The following is a 16,513-nucleotide window of genomic DNA, read 5'->3' on the forward strand; positions in this document are numbered from 1 at the left end:
ATTTTGTCTGATGTTTTTTTTATAGCAGTTATAGTTACACACACTAGTTAGCCTCCTTTGCAAATACTTCTTGTAAATCCTTTTTTTATTCCTGTTTTAAATACAGCAAAACTTGAATCTTCATAGCTTACTGTTACTTGTTCTCATCACAGTTCAATTGAAAAGTTGAAACAAACTAAAATTGGTTGTTATTAACAAAGCATTTTCAGGAAGAACTTTTACAACTTTACAATATTTTGAACATTTCAAAACTCCTTTTTGTCTCTCTGATTCAACTATGATTCAATATTTTTTTAGCAACAGGATTTCATGGCTTTCATGTAATAACATATACAATATTTTTAATGACTTGATTTTCAAAATTAAAATGTTTTCATTTTACCAATTCTCATCATTTTACTTTTAAAGCAAAATCATAATATTGAACATTTGTAGACAAAGTTTAATTGTTTTTGTATATTTATGTATACTCTTATATGTATGCACTTTTTTAATATTAACATCTTTATTAAAGATTTCAAAGTGAAAGTTTTTGTTATTAAAAAACTTTATTTTGTCAGTTGATTATTTATTAAATTAGCTGACAAAGGTATTACTTTTAAGTAATTTTTATTTTATACAAGTTTTTAATTTTTTTTTAATATACAATGTTCAATTAAAGTAACTTAGATATGAATTAATTGTAAGCAATATGCACCAGCATAATTATAGAAAATTAATTATGCTGGCACATAATTAATTTTGCTTAATGTATCAGCAGACACTGTGATACTTAACATATAGAAATTTTAAGAATGTCTTTATAAAGTTCCTATATTTGAAAAAATATTGAAATATAAATTTATATATAAATACCTAAAAAACAATTGTTTAAAAAAGAATGAATAGTTATCAAAAATATATTTTAACGAATAAGTGTAAATAAAAAAACAAATTGTCTCTCACAATAGAAAGTTGTTGAAACAACATGAGAACGGAAACCTTTTCCGGTGATTTTTAGCTTTATTAAGAATGAATCATATATTTTTGTCAATAAAACTGATAAAATTTTGATAAAATTAATTTTTCATCTAGAATTAAATTTCATATTTGTTAATGAAATTAAAATGATTTTTGAATTAAATATTCATATTTTTACTATATTCAAATTTTCCTTCAAAAGAATTATTTCTTTAAAATTTTTGTTTATGTTAAAAGGAAATTTTTTAACTTTGAGTCTTTTATGTTGAATCTTCCATGTTAAATTTAAATTAAGAAATGTTTTTTTTTTTTTTTTTCTTTTTCTTCTATAAAAACTTATGTTTATAGAGTTCTGTAATAATAGAGTTCTTTTTGTTTTGTGAAACAAACTTAGTATCTGGTTATAAGAAAAAGAGTTAATATCAGAATAATATTGTTCATTTGAAATATAAATTTTTTTATATATTAAATAGCCAATATTATTCCAATATCTACTATTTTAAGATATAATAGTATAATAGTCTTAGAATGAAAAAAAAAATACTAAAAATATTTTTAATTTTAATCTTTCTCTTTGATGTTCTATTTCATAGTGAATTAAAACTTTGAAATTTTCAACATAATCTAACATTATGTTAAAAATTTTAATGAAAAATTACTTTTAATGAAAAGATAAAACTGATTAATAACATAAAATTTTTTAATTTTAAGTTGGATTATGCTGATTTTTCCCTTTATTGAAACATTTAAAGTTAATTTAATTTTCTCGTGTGGCTGAGAACTTTTATACAGCTCTTACATCTGTAGTACTGTACATCTGTAGTAACATTCTTGTTAAAAAGACCATAGATAGACTCTCCTTTGCAAGATGTAACAATAAAAATAGTTTATTGAAAACATTCCAAATTCCTAAAATTAGTAAAGTCATAGTTTTTTATTGTTTTATAGTTAAGTGGCCCTCTTACTACTGTGCAAAATATGCTTTTTTTAGCATATTTTAGACTCAAAAAAACAAATGGTTTTATAAAAAAAATTTTTATATACCAATTCTTAACAAAAATTCTTAAAAGAAAAAAGTTCTGAGGTTAGAAAAGATTTAGTGTCACCTTAAATTGTATAAGTATTGTTAAATGTGTTAGCTGAATGAATTATGTCGAAAAATGTATCAAGTTGAATAATATTCAAAAATGAAATGCATATTTTTGTTTTACTTGCACCATTATGCTAACTAAAATAAATGTTCTTTTTATAATAATACATGCACCAGCACAACACTGATACATGTAGTTGTATGCATAACAGGATAACATAGACATTTGAGGAGATTGAATAAATAAATAAAAAAATCCTGTAAATTTCAGTCAACTTGGGTAATATTATGTGAAAATAAAGTAGATAAAGAATTTTACAATTCAGAGTGACAAGGTTGAAAAAAAAATCCAACCCTGCTTGGTTTTTGCAAAAAGAGTTTTTATTAAATTATTGAATTTTTTGAATAGTTTTTTTAATGATTAATTAAATAATTCTATAGTCTTTGCAGAAGCATTTTTAACCCTTACTTTCTTTTGAATATGCTTAGTGTTAGTGTTACCCGTGCTAAAGTAAGAAAGTTAATAAAATTTGATTGAAGTTGATTTACTTGATTTAATATAATATTGCCTTCTTCAATAATAATTTTTCTGTAATTATTTGCATTTAAAATTTTTATAATAATTTTTACAATGTTTTAAGAGAGATAGGGGCAGCAAAGTGCATAACAAACAATAGAAAGAAATTATTTTTAAAGAAATACATTTGCAGAAATAAAATTACTTGCAGAAAGAAATACAAATAAAGTAAAAAAATAATGTTGCATTTTTTGATTCCAAATAAAGTTTGAATAATTTTGAGTTAAATTGTTTTTTAAGTAAAATCAATTTTTATGAAAAAAGAGTAAAAGCAATGTTATGTAAGGATCAAAAAAATATTTAAAAAAAAAAAATTATAAATAAGCTTTATTTTATAAAATGTTAAAAAACCACAGTTTTAAAATTTTGGGATGAGTCATTAACAAAAACACCCGAAAAACTCCTTTGGAGGGGTGATAATATGGACCCTTGGGATACTATTGCAAGTGGTTTTAAAATCAACCATTACCATCTGAGAAGGAAATTTCAATTTTAATAAATTTTATAGTAAAAATGCTTATATTATGAATTTTTTTCAAAGGGTTTTAAGAAGTAAAAACATTTTTATGAGCTTATATTGATATTTTATTGTAAATATAGAATAAATAACAACAAACATTCTTAAAAATTCCAACTCTAACAAAAAAAATTGCTTTTTTTTCTACTAAACTAGAACCCACCACATCTCTAATGTTGAACATCAGTTTTGTTTTGATTTCTTGTTAATCCACAACATTTTTTTAAGTTCATCAGTTTTGTTCTAGTATTCAAACTAAAATTGATAAAATTTTGTTAGAGGAACTAAAAAAATACATTTAAATTGCCCAATTCTGCTGAAACTCATGCTGAGTATCAAAACACAGTTTGCATTCTCTGAATGTCAAAACGTGATCGAAGTATAACACCTTTCTTGATAAGCAGAAAAACACTCTCCAAAACCATTAGACTAATGACGATCATCTTTCAAATGGAATGTGCACAAATTGTTGTTTCATTCTGCAAAAAATTGATGAGGGAAAAACATCACAGCCATTTCCCATATTGTATGATTTCAGTTCAATTGTTGTGAAGCCATCAACAAGAAATTCTCCTGCATGTGAATGCATTATTTGCCAAATTGGTAAGTCAAAGTGTAAACTTAAAACTGGTTTGTCCAACAACCAGATGAAACAACTTGCTTCAACTCTTAACTCTGCAGGCCAACAAAATATTTTTTAGCCATATTTTGCTAGGAAATTTGCAGAGCAAGGAAAGTTGCTCAAAGATCACTTTTTTGTCACTAAAATCAAATGTTCTGACATTGACCTACTTAGAGATGTTGTTCATTGTAATGATATTGGCAGCCTTCTTCAATTTAAGGTATCAGCAAGATCTGTCTCCGAGGAACACCTAATTAAGATTGGACTTGATGGTGGAGGTGACTTTCTTAAGATGAGTCTGGGCATTATCAAGGTAGTCCCAGAACCAACCAGTCTCATCCCGAAGACTCCTAAGCTTTGTAGTTCTTCCTTCAAAGTTTCTGGAGTAAAGAAACAGCTGATTATAGCAATCTCTGAAGGAATAGTAGAAAACTATGAGAACATTAAAAACCTATTGAACCTTGCCAATATTGGTGATTTTTCCTTTGTTTTGTCTTGTGACATGAAAGTTGCTAACATTCTTTGTGGACTTCAGTCTCATGCTAGCAAACATCCTTGCTGTTGGTGTGATTCAGACTCTTCAAACCTTGAAAAATGTGGTGCACTGAGAACCTTTGGAAGCATCAGAAAGGCTCACCAAGCTTTTGTTGCTGAAGGAAGTAATGTAAAGGGTGCTTAATGCTTTGGAAATGTCATCAACATGCCCTTGCTCAATATTTCAGATGAAATACTCATTCTAAAAGCAAAACCACCAATGGTACTTCACCTACTGATGGGTGTGGTCAGCCACCTTTTCAAGAGTCTGAGCAAAGTTTGGCCAGAGGCCAAAGAATGGCCAGAGGTTTTAAACATACCCCTCCAACCATTTCATAGAGGACATTTTCATGGAAATCATTGTCAAAGGCTGTTGAAAAATATTGATATTCTTCAGCAAGTTTTTGAAGCAGCAGCTGTAAGTGCAGCATTTCCATATGCTGAAGCATTCAGGCAATTTGATGAGTTAGTTACAGCATGCTTTGGAACCCATCTGGATACAAAATTTTCAAGAATACATTGAGAACTTCAAAGTTGCACACCTTGCTCTTCCATTCTCAATCACTCCAAAGGTCCACACTGTGTTCTTTCAGATGGCTCAGTTCATCTCTCTGAGTCATCAAAGTCTTGGAATATACAGTGAACAAGCCACTGAAGCTCTTCATGCAAACTTCAAGCCTCAATGGCAACAATTCAAGAGACATGCACTTCATCCAAAACATGGACTGCAATTATTTAACTGTGTTGTATGGTAATGACGTATGTAATTGTTGATTTTAAAATCACTTGTTATGATATCCTATGGGTATGTACTACCATCCCTCCAAAGGGGTTTTTTTGGGTGTTTTTGTTGATGACTCTCCCCAAATTACAGTTATGTAATTAGAGAGATTTATTTTTCATTTTTCATTTCAAATTCAAATAATTCAAATACAACTTAAAATTTTTTTAATCAGAACAATAATTTTTTAAAAAATGAAAGAAATTCTTTAAAAAAATTTTTTTTTTTAATTTAAAAGTTATATTAAATACTAAAAAAAAAAATGCAAACATAAGTACTGAAATATAGTTTAAAAAAAAAAAAGGCAAGGAGAATTTCAAATTTAAGTATCAACTTCAAAATAAAAAAAAATTAAGATAAAAAAAATCAAAATTAGTATCTAGTAAAACTTCCTTTTCTTCAAATACATTCATCCATTCGATTCATCCTACTATCAACCAAGTTATGAACAATAATTTGAGGAAACTTAAGCAATCATCTGAAAATTTTAAAATTTACATATTTTTTCAACAAAGCATAACTTAATCTTAGAATTATCAGCTTAAACATTCATTTTTCTTCTTCTTCGTTTTCTTCTTCTTCTTCTTATTGTTATTATTATTATTATTTTTATTATTATTATTATTTTTATTGTTATTAATATTGTTATTATTATTATTTATTATTATTTTTATTATATTATTATTATTAATATTGTTATTATTATTATTATTATTATTATTAATATTATTTTTATTATTATTATTATTGTTATTATTATTATTATTGTTATTATTATTATTATTATTATTATTATTGTTATTATTATTATTATTATTATTATTATTATTATTATTATTATTATTATTATTATTATTATTATTATTATTATTGTTATTATTGTTGTTGTTGTTGTTGTTGTTGTTGTTGTTGTTGTTGTTGTTGTTGTTGTTGTTGTTGTTGTTGTTATTATTATTATTATTATTATTATTATTATTATTATTATTATTATTATTAATGTCACACAATTTATGTAAGTAGTTTTAAAAAAAATTTTTTTAATTTAACAAGTTTTAAAAGTTTAATAATAAACAATAATTAGTATGTAATAAACATTTAACAATGAAATATACCAGAAAAAAATTCAACACTTAAAAAGTAATAGAATTTTATCTAATAATAATAACAATAATAACAATAATTTTTATTATTATTATTATTATTATTATTATTATTATTATTATTATTATTATTATTATTATTGTTATTATTATTGTTATTATTGTTGTTGTTGTTGTTGTTGTTGTTGTTGTTGTTGTTGTTGTTGTTGTTGTTGTTATTATTATTATTATTATTATTATTATTATTATTATTTTTATTATTATTATTAATGTCACACAATTTATGTAAGTAGTTTTAAAAAAAATTTTTTTAATTTAACAAGTTTTAAAAGTTTAATAATAAACAATAATTAGTATGTAATAAACATTTAACAATGAAATATACCAGAAAAAAATTCAACACTTAAAAAGTAATAGAATTTTATCTAATAATAATAACAATAATAACAATAATTTTTATTATTATTATTATTATTATTATTATTATTATTATTATTATTATTATTATTATTATTATTATTATTATTATTATTATTATAACACTGCAAAAGCCAAGCTTTTTATAAAAGAAGTTTTTATATTGTTTTAAATTTGGAATGGTTATTGTAAAACTTAAATCTCTCATTGATTGTTATAACTTTGCTTGTATACCTTTTACTTAAAAGAATAAAGGTAGTGTAAGATTAAGATAAAAATGAAAGTTGAACAAATAAAAATAAGTGTAGTATATGATAAAATACAAAATATAAAATGCTAGCAATTATATAAAATCCACCTCAGTTATTCTCAGTTATTTGTTAAAATAAATGTGTATTAGGAATCCATTTTAAACTATCTTTGGATTTTCAACATATACATAAAATCATAAATTAATTTTTATTTTTACAATTTTTTGAATTCTGAAAAAGAGATTAGTTTATTATTTTATATTTATGTTGAAACAAAATTTATTAAAATCAAAATGAAAATGTTTCTTTAAAAATGTAAAGTAAAATTCTTTTTTTGTTCTTTCAGAAATGTGTAAAGCACTGAAAAAGTTTTATCTTAAAACATATGGAAAAATGGATGAAATTGTGCACTTAGTAAAAACTCCTGCTAAAGTTGAACTTTTAAATAAGTTCATTGAATTGACTGTAGTTGATGCAGATGAAGTGGAAAAAGACACTGTGAGTATTGCTGAGCGAGAATTATTTCTTAAGAGACAAATGATCTATAAGCCAATCGAGTTTGATGAAGTATTTTCAAAAGAACTATCTTTACTCTTGATATCTGGTATTGCTGGAATTGGAAAAACTTGTTTGCTCAGAAAGTGCTTACTTGACTGGGCTAATGGTAAATTATGGAAAAATGTGGATTTTGTGGTTTATCTTGAATGTAGAAAGTTAAATCAACATCAAAATATCAGTAACATAAATGATCTGTTAAAAGTCTTCTATAAAGATCTTTTTCAAGAGTTCAATGTTTGTGAACGTTTTTCCATTTTGTTTGTGGTGGATGGGTTGGATGAGTTTGCTCACATTGATGAATTGATAAAGAGTAATCCACTTAATCCAAGCAAACAACCTATTGTTAATTTGTTAAAAGAAGCATTGAATACTCAAAAACACAAATGTGTTGTTGCTGGAAGAGTTGGAGCTATATCACTATATAAATATAAAGTTAGAGAATGTACAGACAAGTTAACCATTCAGATAATGGGTTTAAATGATGAGGGAGTTAATAAGTATATTGAAAATTATGACGACAAAAAAGAAGCAATTAAAAGGGTTCTTAAAGAGTCTTTCTATGCTAAAGCCATGGCATCTGTTCCATTTTATTTATCAGTAATGTGTGCAGTTATTGCTGCAAGTGGTTCTTGTTCCTTCAACACTATGACTGAGTTGTATTGCTCTATTTTCTTATACTTTTTTCAAAAACACATTTCTAAAACTGATGAAACAGTTTATAGTATGATGCAAAGTGAGAGTAATAAGCAACATGTTTTAAGAATTTGTAAAGTTGCTTGGGAGTTGTTCAATCAAGGTAAAATTATTTTCTCCCAAGAGGAAATGAAAGGTATTGTCAATGACTTTGATGAAGTTGAAAATGAACTTTTGGGTTTCATTGAAAGAGTTGAATCACAACTTGGTTATCAATATCAGTTTGCTCACCTCACTTTAATGGAGTTTTGTGCTTCGGTTCATGCACACGTTTATTTGAGTACTGAAGAGATTATGAGTAATGATAAGTTGAGCAGTTGTTTGCCTATGATCTGTGGACTAGCAAATGAAAACAAAAAATCTTTAATGAGATTTCTTCCTAATTTGAAGAACTCAAATGAAGAAAGGAATTTATTCCTTAATTCTGTACTTGGTAAGTTTCAATTAAAATTTTAAAGAAAAATTACACTTTGTTTGAGTTTTCATCATTAGTTTGTTATATTTATAATGAGTTCTATCAATTTGTTTCCCTTAAATTTTCTTTAATTATAGAGAATTTTTGTTTTATTTAGTGCTGTTTTTAAAAATAATTTTTTTAATTCTTTTTTTGAGTAAGAAGTAGAATGATTAAGCAGTCAGTAATTTCCATTGAAATGCACCTCACAGTTGGATATTAAAAAGCCATGTTTTTTCATAAAAAATGAGCTAGTTACTTGAGCTATATTTTATAAACCTTTTAATATCCTTTTTAATTTGGATATAACAAGAAATATTACAAGTTTTTGAAGGTTATCATATCCTTTTTGTTTTTTTGTTTTTTTTCAGTTGATTGATAGTTTTAACTTAACAAAGACAGTCAACATATTTCAGCCATGTTAAAAAATTTGTTAACTTAAATAACACATCAAAGATTTCTATATATGTGAGATTTCTTGCATATATTTCTTGTATTGATATTATAAGAAATCTCACATGTTAAAAAGTTTTTGTTTAACTTGTGCATTTATTTATAAATATTCAAGTTAATGAATTTTTTAATATTACTTTTAAATATGTTGACTGACTTTGTTAAGTTAAAAATATTAATCAACTGAAAAATAAAAACAACAAATGAATGACAGCCACCAAAAACTTGTAATCTTTAATATATACAATAGAATAAAATTAGGCCAAACATTGTTTTAAAGGAGGATGACTTATTCAATATTTAAAAGATGTTTCTCATACAATATAAAATAAGCATAGGAGAAAATGTATTTAAAAACTTTTGAAGTTGTATATATTTTATTGGTGTATATTTTTGTTTTCATGCAAACAGGGTCTTAATATAATCAGTAATTAAACTTGGATTCATCAGACCAAAGTACTTTTTTCCAAAATAATGCTGGCATTAAATAATACTTTTTTGCAAAATTCATTCTTCTCTTCATATGATTTTTTGTTAAAAACGGTTTTTTCCGAGCTATACATCCACTAAACCCTGCTTTATGAATGCGATTTCTAATTGATGTTAGTGAAATTTTGTTTCCTGTTAAACTTTTTAGATGATTTGCTATATTTTTTGCACTTTCAAACCGATTTTTTTTAATCATTCTTAAAATTTCTCCATCATCTCGTGAGGTTGTCTTCAGCTTTCGCCCTCGTCCAGTTCGAATTTCAAATGTTTCATATTGTTTGTATTTATTTACAATGGCTCCAACTGTTGTAAATGGAATATTTGTAAGTTGTTCAACTTTTCTATAAGTATTTCCTTGTTTAACCAAGTCTACAACAAGTTTTCGTTGAGTAGTATTTAAATACTTACCTTTGGGTGCCATAATGTTCGATGAACAGAGTTTTTAATGACCTTTATTTATCAAAAATGTTAATAATTGTTGAAAATAATATTCTAGAAATATAAATTCAATAATAAAATTGATATTTTATAAATTAAAAAAACCATAAACATTAATAACAAATAATAAAACAGTTTTGTACAATTAATTGTTGTGCATGCAAATTGTTACATCTGTAAGTAAAAATTCAAAAATTGTATAGCAAACACATTTTCTTATATTTTTACTGATTAATTATAAATAAGAAATAGCCATAATAAATTTGAAAAGAATTGGTTCAGTTATTTTCATTATTAATCAAGATTAAAGCAAGTTTTAGCAAAATAAAATGCAAAAATTACTTTGTACAATTAAATTCTGTTCTCACTGTATATCTGTTAATTATATTTATATGCATATCATTTTAAAAATGAAAGGTATCTGTTTTTTTGCTTCTAGATTAATAAATATGTCAAAAAGAGTAAAATAATAAAAAAGTCAATTTTTAATAATAGATTAATGTAAGCGTTAAACAGTATGCAGAGTTTAAGGGTAGTTTTATTGTTTTTGATCATAATAAGTTTAACATAAATATTTGACTTTTATTACACTACCAGAACATTCTATTTTTTTTTATCATAAAAAAACACCAATTTTGACTTTTCAAGATTACAAGACCATAAGATTATTAAAAGATGGGGAAAAAAATGTAGGCCCCTCATTATGAGTATTGATATGTGCATGATGTATAGTATTATTCCTTATTGATCTTAATTTGGAAAAAGGCTTATAAAAGCGTTTCAGAGGCAGAAGGCGTTTTAAAGTTTTGTAGTTTCTTTGCAATTTTTTTTGTTTTTTACCGTAACAAAAACACGAACTTTGACTTTTCAACATGGTTACAAGACAATAACATAATTAAAACACTGGGAATTTAAATTTATTTCCCCTTCCTTTTTTGTTCATTTCTAATTAAATAAGTTTTTTCTAAAATAAAATTTCATACATTGTGCTTTTTTGTTTTTAGATTTGGTACCAAAAGGTTATGAATATGGTATGAATTATTTATTTTATTTTGTTTAGGGAAGCTTTTACGTGATCAATGCTTTGAAAATGCGATTGCTTTGTTTTTAAAGAATATTTCATCGGTTCGTTCACGTGCCACAAATTTAAAATAATTGATGAATTTGACTACTTTTCTTTTTTCATTTACAAAACACCATTGAGCATTTCTAGCTAAAAATGCTCTTTTTTTTATAAAAACACGGGAAGAAATTCTTTTGAAGAAAGTTTCAATAGCTGAAAGGAAATAGTAAAGATTTTTATGACATGAGTTTTTTCGGTCTGTTTTGCTAAGAAAATGACTCTCACAACTTTCAGTATATTATAGAGATTCAGTATTTTACTAATTGTAGTGTAAATGATGTTATTATCAGTTGCGTTTGTTATCTAGTTAAATGGATTTATTTGTTAGCCTCGTTTTTATGATAAACTTTTAGTTTTATCATATTTTCGATTTTGTGAGTTACTGTTTTCAGTGTCAGTTTTATTAGGGTAAAGTAGGGTAATTTCGGCAGGGAGATAATTTCGGCACCCCTTCAAAAAACACCTAAAAATATTTATTTATTGGAATAATTAAATCATAGTTGGGTATTGTAGCAAGATAAACAATTTTCCTAAAAATATTGCTTTAAACTTTTATTTTTACATTATAGGTGCATTAATTTATGATTATTAGCTTTTTCTTAACATTTTTACCTATTTGAAAATGTTGGATAAATGATTTTTTCTCGAAAATTTTTACCAAAAGTTGTTATTTATTTTATTCAAAAATATAAACTGAATAAAATGTGAGCAGCAATAAGATAAAAATCAAAGTATGTTACAAGATATAAAAGTTTCTCCAAGGACTGCTCTAAGGAGATAATTTCGGCTTATTAATAGTTTTTAATTTCGGCAGTGCCGAATTTGCCGACCTGTGCTTTCTCTGAAACCAAAATGTAAATAACCGTTTGAAATATTATGTATAGAAGAAGTTGATTTTAGTAATTCAGATAGTAATAAGATAATAACGAGTTAGGAAAAACTTGAATTCGTTAGTGTCTCTGTGAAACTTAATAAAATAATAGTTCCCCACCATATAAATTAAATTTATGTCATACAATAAATTAATAGTTCATTAATTATATATATATATATATATATATATATATATATATATATATATATATATATATATATATTATTGTGTGTTAGCATTATATAATGGATTCAAAACGTGTAAAATATGGTAATTGGTCAAATGAATCATTAAAACTAGCAGTAAATGCAGTTTTAGTTGATGGATGCTCGAAATATTCTGCTGCTAAACAATATAAAATACCAAGGCAAACGCTACATGACTATATAAAACGAGTTTCTGTTGATAATTGTGTTAAAAAGTTAAGAGCAGGGCACCCAATAACACTCTCAGCTTTTCAAGAAAAAGAACTTGTTGAAGTTCTTCTGACTATGTCACAGAGATTATTTGGTCTGTCTCCAAAAGATGTAAAACAAATGGTATTCCAGTTTTGTGAAGAAAATGGGATTATTCATAAGTTTAATTGTGCAACTAAGTCAGCAGGAAAAGAATGGTTTAGGGGTTTTTTGAAACGTCATAATAAACTCTCTGTAAGAGTTGCTGAATCAACGTCATTGCATCGAGCCATTGGTTTTAATAGAATAAAAGTTAATCGTTTTTATGATGAACTAGAAAAAATAATGTTTAATGCTGATGAAATGCAGATTATTCCACCAGCAAACTTATTCAACGTAGACGAATCTGGATTGTCTATATGCCATAAACCAGGAAAAGTTGTTGCCCTGAAGGGAAAACATAGTGTTGGTGGCTTAACAAGCTCTGAAAGAGGAAAAACAATCACAATAGTTTGTTGCCAATCAGCAAGCGGATTTTTTGTCCCTCCAATGTTGATTTATCCACGTATTCGAGTGAGACCTGAATTTTTAGATAAAGCCCCAATCGGTTCTATTTCTGGTGGCAGCAAAAATGGGTGGATAACAACTGATTTGTTAGAAAAATGGTTTGATCATTTTTTAAAAGCAGTCCAGCCACAGTCAAGAGACCAACCAGTTCTTCTAATTTTAGATGGACATTCAAGTCATAAAAAAAATCTTAGTGTTATTATAAAAGCTCGCAAGACAAATGTTATTATACTATCACTTCCGTCTCACTGCACGCACAAACTGCAACCACTTGATGTTTCATTTTTTAAAAGTCTCAAAATATTCTATGATCAAGAAGTTGGTACTTGGCTTCGTCACCATCCAGGTCGTCCTGTAACTGAATTAGAGGTTAGTGAATTATTTGGAATAGCTTATGGGAAAGCTGCAACTGTTCAAAATTGTCAGTCAGGGTTTAAAAAATGTGGAATATATCCATTTGATAGAAATGTGTTTACTGAAGAAGACTTTGCTGCAGCTAAGGCTACTGATCACTCGTATATTGTATCAAAAATTTCAAAACCAAATATTACCTCTGAAATGCACCCTACTCTCGACAATGGGTTAGACTCTGCTAAAGATTTAGATCATGTTGATTTTGTCACAGAATGTGTAATTGCTTCTCAAAAAGGTAAATCATTTTAAAAGATGTATTATTTTTACTATCTTCCACCATTTATTTAAAACACAAATGTAATTTTTTTTAAATCAAGCAAAATAATAACTTATCTGTTGTTTTATTAACCTAAAAAAAAGTTTCTTAAACAAATAGTTCAAATTTTTTATAATTTATATGTTGCCTAATTTTATTCACCTTTTTTAGTTAAATATTTTTATTTAGAATCTGCTTCACCAAACTCATCATTTACACTTCAGAAGTCATTAGAATTAGCCACCTCTGATGAAACCTCACAACCTCATGGTGTTACATTCGGATCACTAGCTGGACTTGACATTAAAAATAAAAAACGAACAGGTATAAAAAGGAGGGTAAATCATGCTGAAAAAATTACTGGATCACCATATAAATCTCAGCTAGAGGAATCTTTAACTTTGAAATATAAGAACAGGCAGCCACGTAAAAAGTGCATTAAAGAAAATATATCTACACATCAAAAGACGTGTTTGAGTAACCTTGATGCTAAAAGTGCAATTAATAAACAACTTTGTGCAATGTGTCAATACAGTTATGGGGATCCTGTCGATCCATACTTAAAGGATAATTGGGATAAATGCCATAAATGCTGTAGATGGTGGCATGAGACATGTGCTGCTATATGTGGTGTTTATGCTAAAAAAGTATTTACTTGTGATGACTGTATGAAACACTGATTCTTTAAGCTGTTTTTTAACTTTCTTAAATAAATCTCTTTTTATAAAGTTTTCTTTGTATTTTATTTTTTTATGTTTAACTATTGTAGTTATGTAAAATATTATTTTATGAACTACTTATGAGCTTATAAACATGAATTCTTATTTAAACAGAATTTAGAAATAATCATCGAAATCATAGAAATTAGTAATCATTTTATTTACAATTTTACTTTACAGGCACATTTTTCTAATAAGGTTTCTGTTTTGGGTGATGTATTCATACTTTACTAAAATAGGTGGTTCAAAAAATATGAATCTTTGCAATTGCAACGCCCTTAATTAAATGTCAATTAGGTGTAACAAATTCCATTTAAGAGACAATTACTTTATACAATGCAGATTTATAGCTGTTTATAATATTTTAATTATATTAATGCGTTTTCAACGAACATCTTAATTTTCTTAAGTATGCCGAATTTACCGTATCATTGTGCCGAAATTACCATACTAGGTCGCTAATTTCGTCATTTTTGAGTATTTTGTAAAACAAATTTTACATAAAACTTTGTAAGTTTGAAACAATTTTTTAACTATTACTTAATAGATATATCTGCAGGACATCGATATGCATGATTTTTTAACGTTATTAAAGCAACCATTGTCTATAAACAACAAAATAGCTTAATACGCCGAAATTACCCTACTTTACCCTACTTCGTTAAATTTCTATGAAATAGTTTTTAGTTATCAATTTGTTAGGTATCAATAGGTTAGTTTGTGTATAAGACAATTGTAAATGTTTATATTGAAAAACATTCATTTTCCTTGCAAATTTGAAACCGTAAACATTACTTGTAGTATTGCTTGTGTGGTTTGACTTGAAATGATTTAATTTTATGCTTTCATTGATCCGTTGAAATTCTTTGTGAAAACTAGTTTTCAATGTTGTAAAAGCCCATCAGCAGAATTTTGAAAAATAGAATCATTTACACTAGTGTTTTACTTTACTAGCCTTCGAAAATCGACTTCGTTCGGCCTTATCATTATATCAACTCTAGAGGGTGACAAATCCAAATAACCTCTTATTCAATTTTTATGTAAACTCTTTTGTCTAATCAATTCTCTCCCTCACTAAAATACCCCTCCCCACCCACTCTATACTCACTTTTAAAGCTTTACGGATATGTCACTTTTTAGTATATTAGAAGAGAAGGAAAAAAATCTATTTCTTTAAAAATAAATCCTTGCATTTTTTTAGGGAATAACTTTTCGATAATTTAAAACCCACATAAAATTAAAAATCAAGAGAAACATTGCAGCCCCTTTTAATCAAAGTTGCACCCTCCTAACCCTGTTCTTGATTAAACTGAAACATTCCATTCCCCCTCCCCCCCCCCCCCCCTATCCTTAAGACATGAAGCTGTGGGTCAGCAATTTCTTACCCATCAAGATTTACAGTAGAGTGCAAAAGTTGATAATTAGCTAAATTTTTCAAGTTTTTTTGTCATAACTTTTTGACCTTTCATTGAAGATGAATGAAAGTTTTAACAATTGTTCCTATAATGTGATCGTATAATTTACTCAAAAGAATGATAACTTGTAATGGAAGGTAGAAATTCAAATTTAATTGAAAACGTAACCGTGCAAAAGTTTATAAACAGTTCCATGACCATTAAGAAAATCAAAATTTCATTAAGAAAAATGTATTTATAGTAAAATTAATTTACTGGAGAAAATATTTAACTTAAGTTGAATTAAAAAAAAAAACGAGAAAGTCTAAGAAACTGTCACGAAAAAAGAAAAATTTAATAATTCGCGCTGTAGAGAAGAAGATTCTTATAAGCAAATTTCTGAGCTTTGAAATGTGGCTAAATCAACAAATAATGTGCCAGTTAAGAGATATGGAGAACAAAAGACATTTGAAAAAAATGATGGCTACGGAACTTTTTTATTATATTGATCTAAATTTAAAAATGAAAAGCCTCACTTTAAAATTTCACTTGAAAATAAAATGTTTTATCTGCATTCTGTACATTTTGAGTTTTTGGTGAACAGAAGCAAACTCTTGTTTACCAAAAAGGTCGCTCTTATAACTTTAGATAGAGAGGTAAGAATTGAGTTTTGAATTTTTTATTATAAAGCAAATATTTCTCGGTTTTAACAAAATTGAAAACAAGTATTTTTATTTGTTTGAAATTAAAAAAAAGTACAAATGCTTCAATCACGTTCTTACTTTCAAAAATTGTAATGAGAAGCGCTAAATACTCTCAGGAGAACTGAGAATATAT

The 16,513-nt window shown here is 26.3% G+C and overlaps 1 protein-coding gene across 7 annotated transcripts in view; it reads left to right on the forward strand.

Moving 5' to 3' along the window:
• The window catches only part of LOC149893759 (NACHT, LRR and PYD domains-containing protein 5-like), a 48,555-nt gene that overhangs the window by 16,655 nt on the left and 15,387 nt on the right, over positions 1–16,513 (forward strand). For all 7 annotated transcript variants that reach the window (XM_090076342.1, XM_090076340.1, XM_090076338.1 and 4 more), the window contains 2 exons: positions 7,196–8,533; positions 10,939–10,965. In XM_090076342.1, coding sequence (XP_089932468.1) covers positions 7,196–8,533; positions 10,939–10,965 — 1,365 coding nt within the window. The remainder of the gene's footprint in view (positions 1–7,195; positions 8,534–10,938; positions 10,966–16,513) is intronic.

This window comes from Hydra viridissima, unplaced genomic scaffold (assembly GCF_058129835.1).
Source record: "Hydra viridissima isolate aposymbiotic clone 2 unplaced genomic scaffold, HvirCarnegie_v1 scaffold_1, whole genome shotgun sequence".
Lineage (NCBI taxonomy): Eukaryota > Metazoa > Cnidaria > Hydrozoa > Anthoathecata > Hydridae > Hydra > Hydra viridissima.